At 37.8% G+C, this 14,048-nt stretch overlaps 1 protein-coding gene across 1 annotated transcript; it reads right to left on the bottom strand.

Annotated features, from left to right (window-relative positions):
- Window positions 1–12,636: 12,636 nt before the first annotated feature.
- On the bottom strand, window positions 12,637–13,578 carry LOC103112292 (olfactory receptor 4F6-like). Its single transcript, XM_007521697.2, has one exon. It carries the CDS (start codon window positions 13,573–13,575, stop codon window positions 12,637–12,639), a length of 939 nt encoding a protein of 312 aa, XP_007521759.1. The 5' UTR covers window positions 13,576–13,578.
- Window positions 13,579–14,048: the final 470 nt, after the last annotated feature.

Raw genomic sequence — 14,048 nt, 5'->3', positions numbered from 1 at the left:
GTGGAATGACAACCCTTCAGCTTCATTACTCGGGAGAGTCCTTTCCTTTCATAGTATTCTCTAATTCCATCCCAGGTGGTTCACTTCCTAACAAAGTCCCAAAACCTAGATATAGACCAGGTTCCGTGAGATAGAGCATATGTTCACATGCATCCATAAACTAAGGCAAAATATATACCTGAAAGCAGAAGTACACTGAGTCTGCAGTGAGTAACCCCCACCCCCAACACTTCATCTCCACTATTCCAACCTTTGGGTCCATGATTGTTCAACAATTTGTTTGGCTTTATATGTTAACGCTCTTTTCAACCATCAGGTTCCAGATGCCAGCATGATGCTGACCAGACTTTCCTGGACTGAAGACCCCACCAATGTGTCCTGGAGCTCCGCTTTCCCAGAGACCAACCCTACTAGGGAAAGAGAGAGGCAGGCTGGGAGTATGGATCGACCAGTCAATGCCCATGTTCAGTGGGGAAGCAACTCCAGAAGCCAGACCTTCCACCTTCTGCAACCCACAATGACCCTTGGTCCATACTCCCAGAAGGACAGAGAATGGGAAAGCTATCAGGGGAGGGGATGGGATATGGAGATCGGGTGGCGGGAATTGTGTGGAGTTGTACCCCTCCTATCCTATGGTTTTGTTGTCTCCTTTCTTAAATAAAAAAAGAAAAAAAAGAAAAAGAAAAAGAAAGTTGGAATGCAAACACAGGAACCTTGCAACAAGAACAGCATTTACAGTGGGTCAATAGACACTATGGTTTTCTCAACCTAATCAACATAAGTGATTAGAAAGACCCTTCACTGTATTGTTTTAACAATCAACAGAGAAAAAGAGAGGTAGCTAAAGAGAAAGCAGCAGATGAGATAAAAAAAAATGAGTATCCTAGTATTAACAAATCTTCACTATAAGAAATTACATTAATAAGTTGAAGAAATTGCAGAGGTGATATTTATTAGAACCAAAATTTCTATGATCAATGCCAAGACATACTAGTACAGTATAAGAGAAAATACTGTTATGGGAAGCATTATATAAATATATACATAAAACATTTAGGTATTCAGGCACACATATTATAATACACAATTGCTGTCACAGATCAATCAGTACAGTGATATTATTGACATTTTTGTACAGCTATAATGGAATATTATGAAATTGTTAAAATAAATATGCACAAGTAAATATGCATATATAAGTATACATGTACATCTGAAAAACTTTTTAGTCAGGGGGACGGGCAGTGGTGCACTTGATTAAATGCACATATCACCATGAACAAGGACCTGGGTTTGAGCCTCTCATTGCCCACCTGCAGGGGCAAGTTTCACAAGCAGTGAAGCATCTGTAGGTGTCTTTCTGTTGCTCTGTCTATCCTTCCTTCTCAATTTCTCCCTGTCCTGTCAAATAAAATAGAAAGAAAAAAATGGAAAAAATGGCCCCTGGGAGCTGTGGATTCGTAGTGCTTACACCGAGTTTCAGAGATAACCCTGGTGGCAATATTTTTTTTTAAGTTTTAGTTATATGAAAGAAAAGAATGAATGAAAATAATATGATGACTAACATGGATCTACAGTTTTGAGATTTTTTAATTTTTTAATTATATTTATTATTTATTTGATAGAGACAGCCAAATATTGAGAGGGAAGGGGGTGATAAAGAGGGAGAGAGACAGAGAGACATCTGTAGCACTGCTTTCCCCCTGCAGGTGGGGACCAGGGACTCAAACCTGAGTCCTTCTCTCATCTAACACGTGTGCTCAACCAGCTAGCTGTACCACCACCCGGCCGCGGTACTGAGATTCTTAAAAAAATTTTAAAAAAAGTACTTTAGGATCAGTATCACTCTGGGTATATATGCAATATAAATAAATCGTTTTTCACAGAGATATCTTTCATATTCATTGATGTTTTAGCTACATTAAACCAGATATGTAAACAATCCAAATGTCTAGTAGTAGGGGGATGAATAAAATATGATAAACACACCAAAGGATACTTTTCAGTCTTTTAAAAAAATTTTTAATTATCTTTATTTATTTAATGAATAGAGACAGTCAGAAATTGAGAGGGAAAGGAGGGATAGAGAGGGTGAGAGACAGAGAGGCACTTTTTTTTTTTTTAAGAGAACCCTGTCTTTGGCATCAACATGAATGAACATGAAAGGTATCACTTGCAAAAGACATTAGTCAGACACAGACAAATAATGCATGGCAGGGAACCAAAGTATAGAATTTTGTCTACTAGGGGCTACACTGGGTGAGGAAGAAATGGATCAAAGTTGGCCATTAGTTACCATTAGTTCTGAAAATCTACTATGCCAGTTTGCTAAATACAGTTGACATAGTTGTGTTGCATACTTAAGATTCATTAAGAAGGTAGTTTTGAAATGCATTTACCACAGGAAAAATAATAGCTTTATATGAGATGATGGCTGTCTTAATTGTCTTGTATGTGGTGATTATTTGATAGTCATAATTATATATACATTTCACAATAGTAGTTGATATACATACATATATGTATATATCTACATATATCTATATATACTTCAGGTTGTCACCTTAAATATACAGTTTGTCAATTACATCATATGAAAACTGAAAAATTATGTTGCAGTCCGTGTTTTGAGACTATTTATTGTGACTTGTTCAGAGTGGAATACAAAACTTTCTATATACAACAATATACTATTCACACACCAACTTAATTTAGTTTCATACTACATGTTCTTAAGAGTAATAGAAGATTATTATCTAGAAACCTCATTTGATGTCCAAAGTATTAGAGTTGCATGTCTGTCTATGTAAATTCATAGCAAATATGTATTCAAGAAATTATGGAGTCAGTACTTCATATGAAGCTGGTAAATTATGTGGTCAGCACTTCAATTAAAGCTGGTAAAATGCTGAGGTCAGTTTATTGCCTATATTTAAATATCTAATAATATCCTTTAGGATACTGAATAAAAGTAAGAAACTCCAACAGAAATAAGTTAATATTATGAAACTATAGAGCTGGGTGACAACTCACTTTGTAACGCAAATACCATAGTCAAGGATCAGGGTGCAAGGATCTGGGTTTGAACCCTGATACCACATGGGAACACAATGGATGAAAACGGGAAGTTCCACAGACAGTTGGGCAATGCTGTGGTGTCCCCTCTCTCTTTCCTTCCTACCCCTTCTCTCATTTGCTCACTCTCTTGATTTCTGTTTCTATCTGAAAAAAAGAATAAAAAAATTTAGCCCAGAAACAGTGGAATCATGCATTCATGAAGCCCCAGAACTGCCATTTTTTTTTTAAAGATAAAACTACAACAAATCCTTAAAAAAAAAAACTATATATAGCAATAAATCAGTTCTCCAACTTGCACACCAATCATTACCATTGGTGAGTCAAGAAAAGTCAGATATTCCATATGGCTTCCTAAGGCTATAATTTTGTCTTTCATAAATACTCTAAAACAACACTAAGTTAATTAGACTTAAAAAGCGTTTTAAAATACAAGAGCTTCAAGATGTGTATTTCCTCAAATTCATAAAGTGGTTATAAAAAGATAATGAAAATGGAAATAGTTTTACAAGTATGTGATTATCTGTTTACATATAAAAGTGATAATTCTCTTTATTAACAAAAATGTTCTTCAAAAGATATTCATACTCATATCCCCATATAAACCTTAAGCATGAGAAACATTGCTAGTTTCTGTCTAGTTGTCTAGTTCCTCCTAATGAGGAAGGTAGGACAGAAATCCAAAAAGGAAAAGATAGAAAAAACAAGAAATGGAAACTAGGTAGCTGGAGAAATGAGAGAAGAGAATATACCCCAAGAGTGCAAGGACATTTTCTGTCCTTTCATGAATACTCAAGTTGATCTGGTTTATTGTTCTCCACAGAAGGTATTCCTGAACTTTTTTCATTTGGCAGATTTTTCCTGTCCTTAAAAATCTCGTGTATACATCACACTCTTTCTCCTCAGTGTGAATTAGATATTTTCTCTGTGCCATTACATCCTACTTATATGTCTCTTAAATACTTGTCATCACTTTGTAATTTACAACCGACTAGTCTCTGTCTTCCCTGCCAAGACTTTAAGTTACCTGACAGTTTTATCTTATTCATAAATAGTAATTAGACATTATAGGTTTGAACCAGGCTAGTGGTTGGATGGATAAGAGTATTTATATCCACATAAGTGCATGGTTAATTGATGATGATGGCTTCTTGGTATAGAATATTTTTTTATATTTATTTATTTTTCATTTTTGTTGCCCTTGTTTTTTATTGTTGTTGTAGTTATTGTTGTTGTTATTGATGTCGTCATTGTTGGATAGGACACAGAGAAATGGAGAGAGGAGGGGAAGACAGAGGAGGGGGAGATAAAGAGAGACACCTGCAGACCTGCTTCACCACTTGTGAAGCGACTCCCCTGTAGGTGGGGAGCTGGGGACTCCAACCGTATCGGATCCATACGCCTTGCACTTTGTGCCATGTGCACTTAACCCACTGTGTTACCGCCCGACTCCCGGTATAGAATATTTTTATCCTACACCTCAATCCATAAAAACTATAGCAATCAAATTATTGAAATATAATTATCACTTAAATAACTGATATAAACATCTGGCAAGTCTGAGACAATTCACATCAATATTAATTTTTGAAGTTCTTTCCATCTCATAGTGAAATGTAACACCGAAAAGTCTGCATTAAAAATAATGTAGGCATATGTAGTAAACTAAAAGTGAATTTTCTTATTCTTGGAGAGTCTGCTACCTGCGACTATCACCAAATGTTGGTTGAATTGAATATGCAGAAATGATAATAGAAGTGAATATGCAGAAGTGATAATAGAAGTCAGTAAGACTTATAGTACTCTGAGGAAAATAGCTTTTTGTTTATTTTATAAGGATATCCACTCAAATTATACCATCCCCACTTACCTCACCAAAGAAATGGACCACAGATGTGAATATCTCGATATTATGAGACTTTTCAGTGAATCTTTCTCTATTTGTTCCACATGGCTAGTATCTCTCACAATTATTCCAGCTCCACTATCAGCTTTGGGTGGCTACTTGATGACTTAGTAATCTGCGTCCCCAGACCATTCATCATGGGAGCTCTACTTTTAATTCTCATGGTATTAAAAATATATTAGAAGTTTAGGTTTAAAAGTTAATGAAAGAAAAAGAAATCACAAATAATTAAATGTGACAGCACTATATCAACAGTTCAAAGAAAATCTACATCTCTAAACACTGAATACCTATTTTTTAAAAATTAAATCTCATTCAAAACACACCAGTGAAGTGGTCTGGGACGTGGTGCAGTGGATAAAGCATCAGACCCTCAAGCATGAGGTCCTGAGTTTAATCCCCACCAACACAAGTACCAGAGTGATGTCTGGCTCTTTCTCTCTCCTCCTATGTTTCTTGTTAATAAATAAAATATTAAAGAAAACATAACAGTGAAAATGAGTAGTTAACAAATTATTCATTAGTAAAAAAATCATTTAAAATGCTGCTGGAAATATATTCATGAAAAACACTTGGAAATATTATAGCGACTTCTTAGCTTACTTATTCAATTTCCATGCCCATTTAAGAAATAATAGTATCTAGGGCACCAAAGTAAAAACCCTGTGGTGAGGGGTAGACATGCAGCTTCCTGGGACAGTGGGGGGTGGGAGTGGGTGGGAGGGATGGGTCACAGTCTTTTGGTGGTGGGAATGGTGTTTATGTATACTCCTAGTAAAATGTAGTCATATAAATCACTAGTTAATTAATATGAGAGGGGAAAATTAATGTATGTCTCGAAGTTTTTTAAAACACAGATTGAGTATTTTTAATATATAGGCTGTGTATTTGATATGCAGACTCTCTCAAAAGCCTAGACCAAGTAGATTAGAAGCATCCAATAGCACAGCTATATACAAGATACTGGGTACTGTACAGCAAACCCTAACAAAAGGACTTTTCAAAGTTAACCCAATTACCAAATAATGTGATAACATTAACTATCCAGATTCAAAGGAGGTCTCGAAACTTTACATCAGGCTCAACCTGACGCTGTTGACTGGCTATGGAAGAAGGGCAAACGCTAGAAGAAGAACTATCCATTGTCTTTTTGAACCCTAAGATAGCAGGAACCTCACATCTCCACTATAGAGCCTCTACTTTCCCCAGTCCTGGAACCCTTGGATAGGGCCCACTTTCCTGTATGCCTCTCCCAATCCATATCAAATAATATTGCATCTGCCGATCACAGCCTACCCAACGCAACAATTGCCATCTCAACATGCGTCACTTCAGACTGTGTCCAGAGACTTCACGTGTGGAATGACAACCCTTCAGCTTCATTACTCGGGTGAGACCTTTCCTTTCATAGTATACTCTAATTCCATCTCAGGGGGTTCACTTTCTTTTTATTTATTTATTTTTTTATTTAAAAAAATTTTTTTATTTAAGAAAGGATTAATTAACAAAACCATAGGGTAGGAGGGGTGCAACTCCACACAATTCCCACTACCCAATCTCCATATCCCACCCCCTCCCCTGATAGCTTTACCATTCTCTATCCCTCTGGGAGCATGGACCCAGGGTCATTGTGGGTTGCAGAAGGTAGAAGGTCTGGCTTCTGTAATTGCTTCCCCACTGAACATGGGCGTTGACTGGTCGATCCATACTCCCAGTCTGCCTCTCTTTCCCTAGTAGGGTGTGTCTCTGGGGAAGCAGAGCTCCAGGACATATTGGTGGGGTCTTCAGTCCAGGGAAGCCTGGCCAGCATCCTGATGGCATCTGGAACCTGGTGACTGAAAAGAGAGTTAACATACGAAGCCAAACAAATTTTTGAGCAATCATGGACCCAAAGCCTGGAGTAGTGGAGAGGAAGTGTTAGGGAGGTACTCACTGCAAACTCTAGTGTACTTCTGCTTTCAGGTATATATTTTGCAGTAGTTTATAGATACGTGTGAAGATATGCTCTCTTTCACAGAAACTGGTGTATATCTAGGTTTTGGGACTTTGTTAGAAAGTGAACCACCTGAGATGAAATTAGAGTATACTATGAAAAGAAAGGTCTCACCCGAGTAATGAAGCTGAAGGGTTGTCATTCCACATGTGAAGTCTCTGGACACAGTCTGAAGTGAAGCATGTTGAGGTGGCAATTGTTGCGTTGGTTAGGCTGTGATTTATTTGATATGGATTGGGAGAGGCATATGGGAAAGTGGGCCCTATCCAAGGGTTCTAGGACTGGGGGAAGTAGGGGCTCTCTAGTGGAGATATGAGGTTCCTGCTATCTTAGGGTTCAAAAAGACAATCGAGAGTTAATGTTATCATCACATTATTTGGTAATTGGGTTACCTTTGAAAAGTCCTTTTGTTAGGGTTTGCTGTACAGTACCCAGTATCTTGTATATAGCTGTGCTATTGGATGCTTCTAATCTACTTGGTCTAGGCTTTTGAGAGAGTCTGCATATCAATTACACAGCCTATATAATAAAAAGATTCAGTTTGTGTTTTGAAAAACTTTGAGACATACAATTAATTTTACCCCTCTCAAATTAGTTAGTGATTTTTATGTCTACATTTTGCTAGGAGTGTACATAAACACCATTCCCACCACCAAAAGACTGTGACCCATCCCTCCCACCCACTCCCACCCCCCACTGGCCCAGGAAGCTGCATGTCTACCCCTCAACACAGGGTTTTTACTTTGGTTCCCTACTTACAATTTGGTCAGGTCCTGCTTTTAGTTTCCCTTTCAGATCTTCTTAGTCAACTTCTATGATGAGTGGGATCATCCCATACTCATCTTTATCTTTCTGACTTAGCTCACTTAACATAATTCCCTCTAGCTCTCTCCAAGATGGGTCAGAGAAGGTGGGTTCATTGTTCTTGATAGCTGCATAGTATTCCATTGTGTATATATACCACAGCTTTCTCAGCCACTCATCTGTTGTTGGGCACCTGGATTGCTTCCAGGTTTTAGCTATTATGAATTGTGCTGCTATGAACATAGGAGTATACACATCTTTTTGGTTGGGTGTTATGGACTTCTTGGGGTATAACCCCAGGAGAGGAATTACTGGATCATATGGAAGGTCCATGTCTAGCCTTCTGAGAGTTTTCCAGACTGCTCTCCACAGAGGCTGTACCAATTTACATTCAGGTGGTTCACTTTCTAACAAAGTCCCAAAACCTAGATACACACCAGTTTCTGTGAGAGACAGCATATGTTTACACATATCCATAAACTACTGCAAAATATATACCTGAAAGCAGAAGTACACTAGAGTTTGCAGTGAGTATCCCCCTAACACTTCTTCTCCACCATTCCATGCTTTGGGTCCATGATTGCTCAACAATTTGTTTGGCTTCGTCTGTTAACTCTCTTTTCAGTCACCAGGTTCCAGATGTCATCAGGATGCCGGCCAGGCTTCCCTGGACAGACGACCCCACCAATGTGTCCTGGAGCTCTGCTTCCCCAGAGACCCACCCTACTAGGGAAAGAGATAGACAGACTGGGAGTATGGATCGACCAGTCAACGCCCATGTTCAGCGGGGAAGCAATTATAGAAGCCAGACCTTCCACCTTCTACAACCCACAATGACCCTGGGTCCATGCTCCCAGAGGGATAGAGAGTGGGAAAGCTATCAGGGGAGGGGGTGGGATATGGAGATTGGGTAGTGGGAATTGTGTGGAGTTGTACCCCTCCTACCCTATGGTTTTGTTAATTTATCCTTTCTTAAATAAATAAAAATAAATAAAAAAGAAATAATAGTATCATTTTTTCATCTCTCATATTAATTAAATAGTGATTTATATGACTACAAATTATTAATAGGAGTGTACATAAACACCATTCCCACCACCAAAAGACTGCTAGCATGATGCCAACCAGACTTCCCTGGACAGACAACCCCACCAATGTGTCCTGGAGCTCTGCTTCCCCAGAGACCCACCCTACTAGGGAAAGAGAGAGGCAGACTGGGAGTATGGATCTGCCTGTCAATGCCCATGTTCAGTGGGGAAGCAATTCCAGAAGCCAGACCTTCCACCTTCTGCAACCCACAATGACCTTGGGTCCATACTCCCAGAGGGATAAAGAATAGGAAAGCTATCAGGGAGGGGATGGGATACAGAGTTCTGGTAGTGGGAGTTGTGTGGAGTTGTACCCCTCTTATCCTATGGTTTTCTTAATGTCTCCTTTTTAAAATAAATTAAAAAGAAAGAAAAAAAGGAAATACTAGTATCATGTACTACTGAAGTTGAAAGAGCTGGCAAAAGCCACTCTGCTAGAGGCAGATTCCATACTTGATCACTAGTTTCTGATTCTGGAGTTTGTGGCTTAAATACCTAAATTACATTACTTCCTGTTTATATAATTTTTATAAAATTCCAATGAGTTTATAGGAGCACTGGGTACAATGCACATGTTACCATGCAGAAGGACCTGGGTTCAAGTCCCTGTCCCCACCTGCAGGAGCAGGGTAAGCTTTATTAGCAGTGCTACAGGTCTTTCACACACACTCCCTCTCTCCTCATCTTCCCCTCCCCCCATGTATATTTCTCTATGAAAAGAAGAAAGGGAAAAATCTGCTGGAAAGGGTGGATTGTGCAGGCACTGAATCCCAGCAACAACCCTGGTGGAAAAAAGAAAGAAAGAAAATACTGATAGGTTTCCATTTCTCTGAGTAATTTGGCATGTGTTATCTCGTCTTTCTTCCTAACAAGAAATTGAGATGAAATGTAGTGCTCTTCCCAGTAGACAAAGATATATGGTTGTGATTTGTATGCTGTTAATGGTAGAAAGGGGAGATAGAATTTACTTTTCCTGAATTCTGCTCACTGATCTTTCATTTGGTTCATTGAGGGCACATTTAACAAAAGCCTGCAATGCTGCTCAAAAAAATAAATAACACTGGGAGTCGGGCGGTAGCGCAGCCGGTTAAGCGCACGTGGCGCAAAGCGCAAGGACCGGCGTAAGGATCCGGGTTCGAGCCCGGGTTCCCCACCTGCAGGGGAGTCGCTTCACAGGCGGTGAAGCAGGTCTGCAGGTGTCTGTTTTTCTCTCCCCCTCTCTGTCTTCCCCTCCTCTCTCCGTTTCTCTCTGTCCTATCCAACAACAACGACATCAGTAACAACAAAAATAATAACTACAACAACGAAACAATAAGGGCAACAAAAGGGACTAAATAAATAAATAGAACAAAAATAAAAAAATAAAATAAAAATAAAAAAATAAATAACACTTAGGAGATCAAACATCACATATCTATATTAAAAGGACTTAATATTTTAAGAACTTAATTTTGACATACTCTTTCAATAAAAATGAACTTTATTAAAGTTTTACTATTCCAGTTTTACTCACTCTTAGGGATGTTCGGTACTGCATTAAACCTCAAGAGTTTAAAATGAGGCCAGGGAGATAGTTCATCAGGTAGGGTGCATGCTTTGCCATGTTCATGGGCCCAGGTTGAGCCTTGGCACCAATAGGAGTACCACAGTTCTGAGGAGTACTATGGTGTGTCTCTATCCCTGAATAAAATGGCAGCCAGAAAGGTAAAATAACACATGCTCAAACCCTCAGATCCACACACACAGAATAAAAAAAAATAGTAAGTAAAATAAAATGTTAAAAACAGTGTGAGAACTCACCTGATCTTTTGTATTGAAAGTATTTTTTATCAAATAGTACGTAATTACAGAGGAAATCATAAATTAAGTGCTATTTTGAAACCCTATTCTAAATGGTAACTGAAATTTTAATTCTTACTTTTTTTTTTTTCTTCTCAGCTCTATTTTATGATGCTGGGGATTGAACCTGGAGCTTTGGAACCTCAGGCATAAAAGTCTTTTGCACAAATATTATGCTGTCTTCCCAATCCTGAATTCTAATCTTGTTTATATATATATTTGCTTATTATTTTGGATAGAGAAAAGGGAGGAGCAAATAGAAATAGCCTGCCAGCAGTAAGACCTCAATGCCATACAATAGGTCTTACTGGAGACCAGGAGAGCAGACTTGCCTGGGGAACAGGGAGTGAATTTTCAGGCCCAGGGCACTCCCTGAGAGTTCTTTTTCATTAGACTGAAACCAAAGACAAGAGATTTCAAGATATAAACTGGGACAAATTGTAGTGAACACTGAATGCTATGGAACTAGTAGCTTCCATTCCAGAAGCTGCACTGGGGACTCCTATCACAAAAATGTACCCATATGTTAATAGTTGTACTGTAAACCAGTAAGTCTCCAATAAAATGATAAAAAAGAAAAGTTAAAGTAATATTACTGAATATTTAATGATAAAAAATATAATGGAGATAAATTCAACATGAGGAATTTTGCTAAAAAAGACTGAAAATTCAACATGTTCAATCCAAGAAAGAATACTTAATTTTGAAGCTAGAAGTTATAATGGATTACTTTTATTTTCAATCATGCATAGAAGTGAATCTGTTGACATTAAAGATACTTTAAAGCAAAATAATGAATTTGATATAAAATGACTAGGGGGAATTCCATCAAAAAGTAATACTTTGCAAACATTATTGTACTGCTTTTTTAGTTGTAATTTCCCTGTAACTCTGAAATACACACACAGTACTTGATTATTGATTATTCAGTGCTGCATTTGATCTTCTGTTGGGAATTTTACATCCGATTTTTCTTTATTTAAATTTTTCTTCAATTCCAGTATATTCGTAGACTCTTTTGTAAAATGTTACTTATTCTTGTTACTACCTTTTTCTTTCAATGAACATTAAAAAATAATGGATTTTTAAAATATGAGAAGAAAACATAATCTTGACTTTTTGGAGAGTTTATACAGAATGGAAAATCAAATAATAAAAATAGTTTACTTATTTATCCAATTTATTATTATATTTATGCATAAATAATAGCACTTAATCTTTTATAAATTACCTATTTTAGAAAAGTATTTTTATATAACCAAGTATACCTATTAACACACATAATACAAAATAGAAAAAGGGACATTAAATCAGAGTCAACTAACAAAGCTTCTTGCTTATCAAAAATAACTGTTACAATATGAGCCAGCAATTATTTGATATGACAATATTTTTAATTAATTGACAGGGAAATACAATCATACATCAGTTGCTCCTCAAGTATAATATACTTTAAAATATATATTTCTCAAGAGCTTTTTTGGAGGTTCTAGCAGGGGAGCCCAGCTACTTGTAAACCCTCCACCAAAGATCTGGTCCATCTCTATTTGGGGAAGATTGTCTTCTTCTTTTTCAACTGAGCATGCTGCTTCAGGAGGGACACACGTGGAGCGATGAATGAGGACAGGGACACCCACCTAGCCAGCCAGATCAGCAGAATCAATCCTGGCAATCAGTGGGTGACAGATGTCACAGGAAGACTGCCCTCAAATCCAAATGTATATTTCTCAGTGATCAATGAACAAATAAAAATACTTGAAATTGTATTTCTTTATTTTAAAAACCTTAAAACTGTATCAAATAATCACAACATAAATGTCATAAAGCTATCCAAGTTTTAAAGTTGTTGAGTTCAATATAGTTTCAAGAGGCACAGTCTCATAAACATCTGTATACATGGTTCTACTTTAGAAACATGACTTTTCTTGAGTTTAGGAGGGCTTCCTCAAACTCAGGAGTTGACTACTCAGTCTCCTCATTGCTTTCATCATGTCCTTGTTCCTCAGTGTGTAAATGGCAGGGTTCAGAATGGGTGTAATCAAAAAGTCCAAAATGGCAAGAAACTTATCTACAGGTACTGTGGGAAAGGGCCACACATAAACAAACATACAAGGTCCAAAGAATAAAACCACCACAGTGATGTGAGCTGACAGAGTAGAGAAAGCTTTAGACAATCCATCCGAAGAGCGTTTCCATACTGTGACCAGGATAAAGATATAGGAGAGCATCAGTAAGGAAAATGTGCCCACAGCAATGAATCCACTGTTGGCAGTCACCACAAATTCCAATCTATACGTGTCTCTACAAGCAAGCTTGATAAACCAAGGAAGGTCACAGTAAAAGCTATCTATCTCATTAGGACCACAAAAAGGCAAATGGCCAACTAAAGCTAGTTGGAATACAGAGTGGATGAGGCCTATAGTCCAAGCACCAGACACAAGCAATATGCACATCCGTTGGTTCATGATAGCTGAGTAGTGGAGTGGTTTACAAATAGCCACATATCGGTCCAAGGCCATGGTGACTAGCAGTACCATCTCAGATCCACCCAGGATATGAAGGACAAATATCTGGATGACACACCCCTCGAAGGAGATGGTTTTGTGGCCAGAGGACAAGTCAGAAATCATCTTAGGTACTGTTATAGTAGAAAAGCCAAAATCAATGAAGGAGAGATTGGCTAAAAGGAAGTACATGGGGGACTGTAAATGAGAATCAAAGACCACTGTAAACACAACAAGGAGGTTTCCCAAAACAAGTGTCGCGTAAAACATTGTAGCGAAGACAAGGAGGAACAGCTGTACTGGTCTGGAGTTAGAAAGTCCCCGTAGCACAAATTCAGACACGGAAGAGTAATTTGCTTCATGCATTGGCTTTGTCTAGTGATGCTTAAAACACTAAAAACTAAAATAATAACTAAGGTTAATTAAAAAAAAAAGTAAAGAACAAGCATGGAAACAGAGTGAAGGTAGGACATCAAGCGAGCATACATGAGCCCCCAAAGGTGACAGATTCAATCCCCTATAGTATGCCTAAACTGAGCTTCACTTTGATCTCTTTCTCCCTTTCTCTCCTTCAAAAACATATAATAATAAAATGAACATATCAAAAATCTTACTGAATCTGTTATTAAAAAGTCTTCATCAAAAATCATAAAAGTTCAAAAAAAGTCATACATTTAACCATTTAATTTATATGTGAAGTCAATGTAGAACAGCAGTGGTAGAAACTGCCCCAATCTTTGAAGACACTCTGCCATTTGAGGAAGAGAGGTCCTGAAATGAGTGCAGCTGAGAACTTTCCTAGCTGTGACCATGGAATGCAAGCTCAGACCTATAGGGAT

This window comes from Erinaceus europaeus, chromosome 16, assembly GCF_950295315.1.
Source record: "Erinaceus europaeus chromosome 16, mEriEur2.1, whole genome shotgun sequence".
Classification (NCBI taxonomy): domain Eukaryota; kingdom Metazoa; phylum Chordata; class Mammalia; order Eulipotyphla; family Erinaceidae; genus Erinaceus; species Erinaceus europaeus.
This window is presented reverse-complemented; position numbering and strand designations above follow the sequence as displayed.

Excerpts from the sequence above, each read along its gene's own strand:
- LOC103112292 (XM_007521697.2), bottom strand. The coding sequence starts at position 13,575 with ATGCATGAAGCAAATTACTCTTCCGTGTCTGAATTTGTGCTACGGGGA.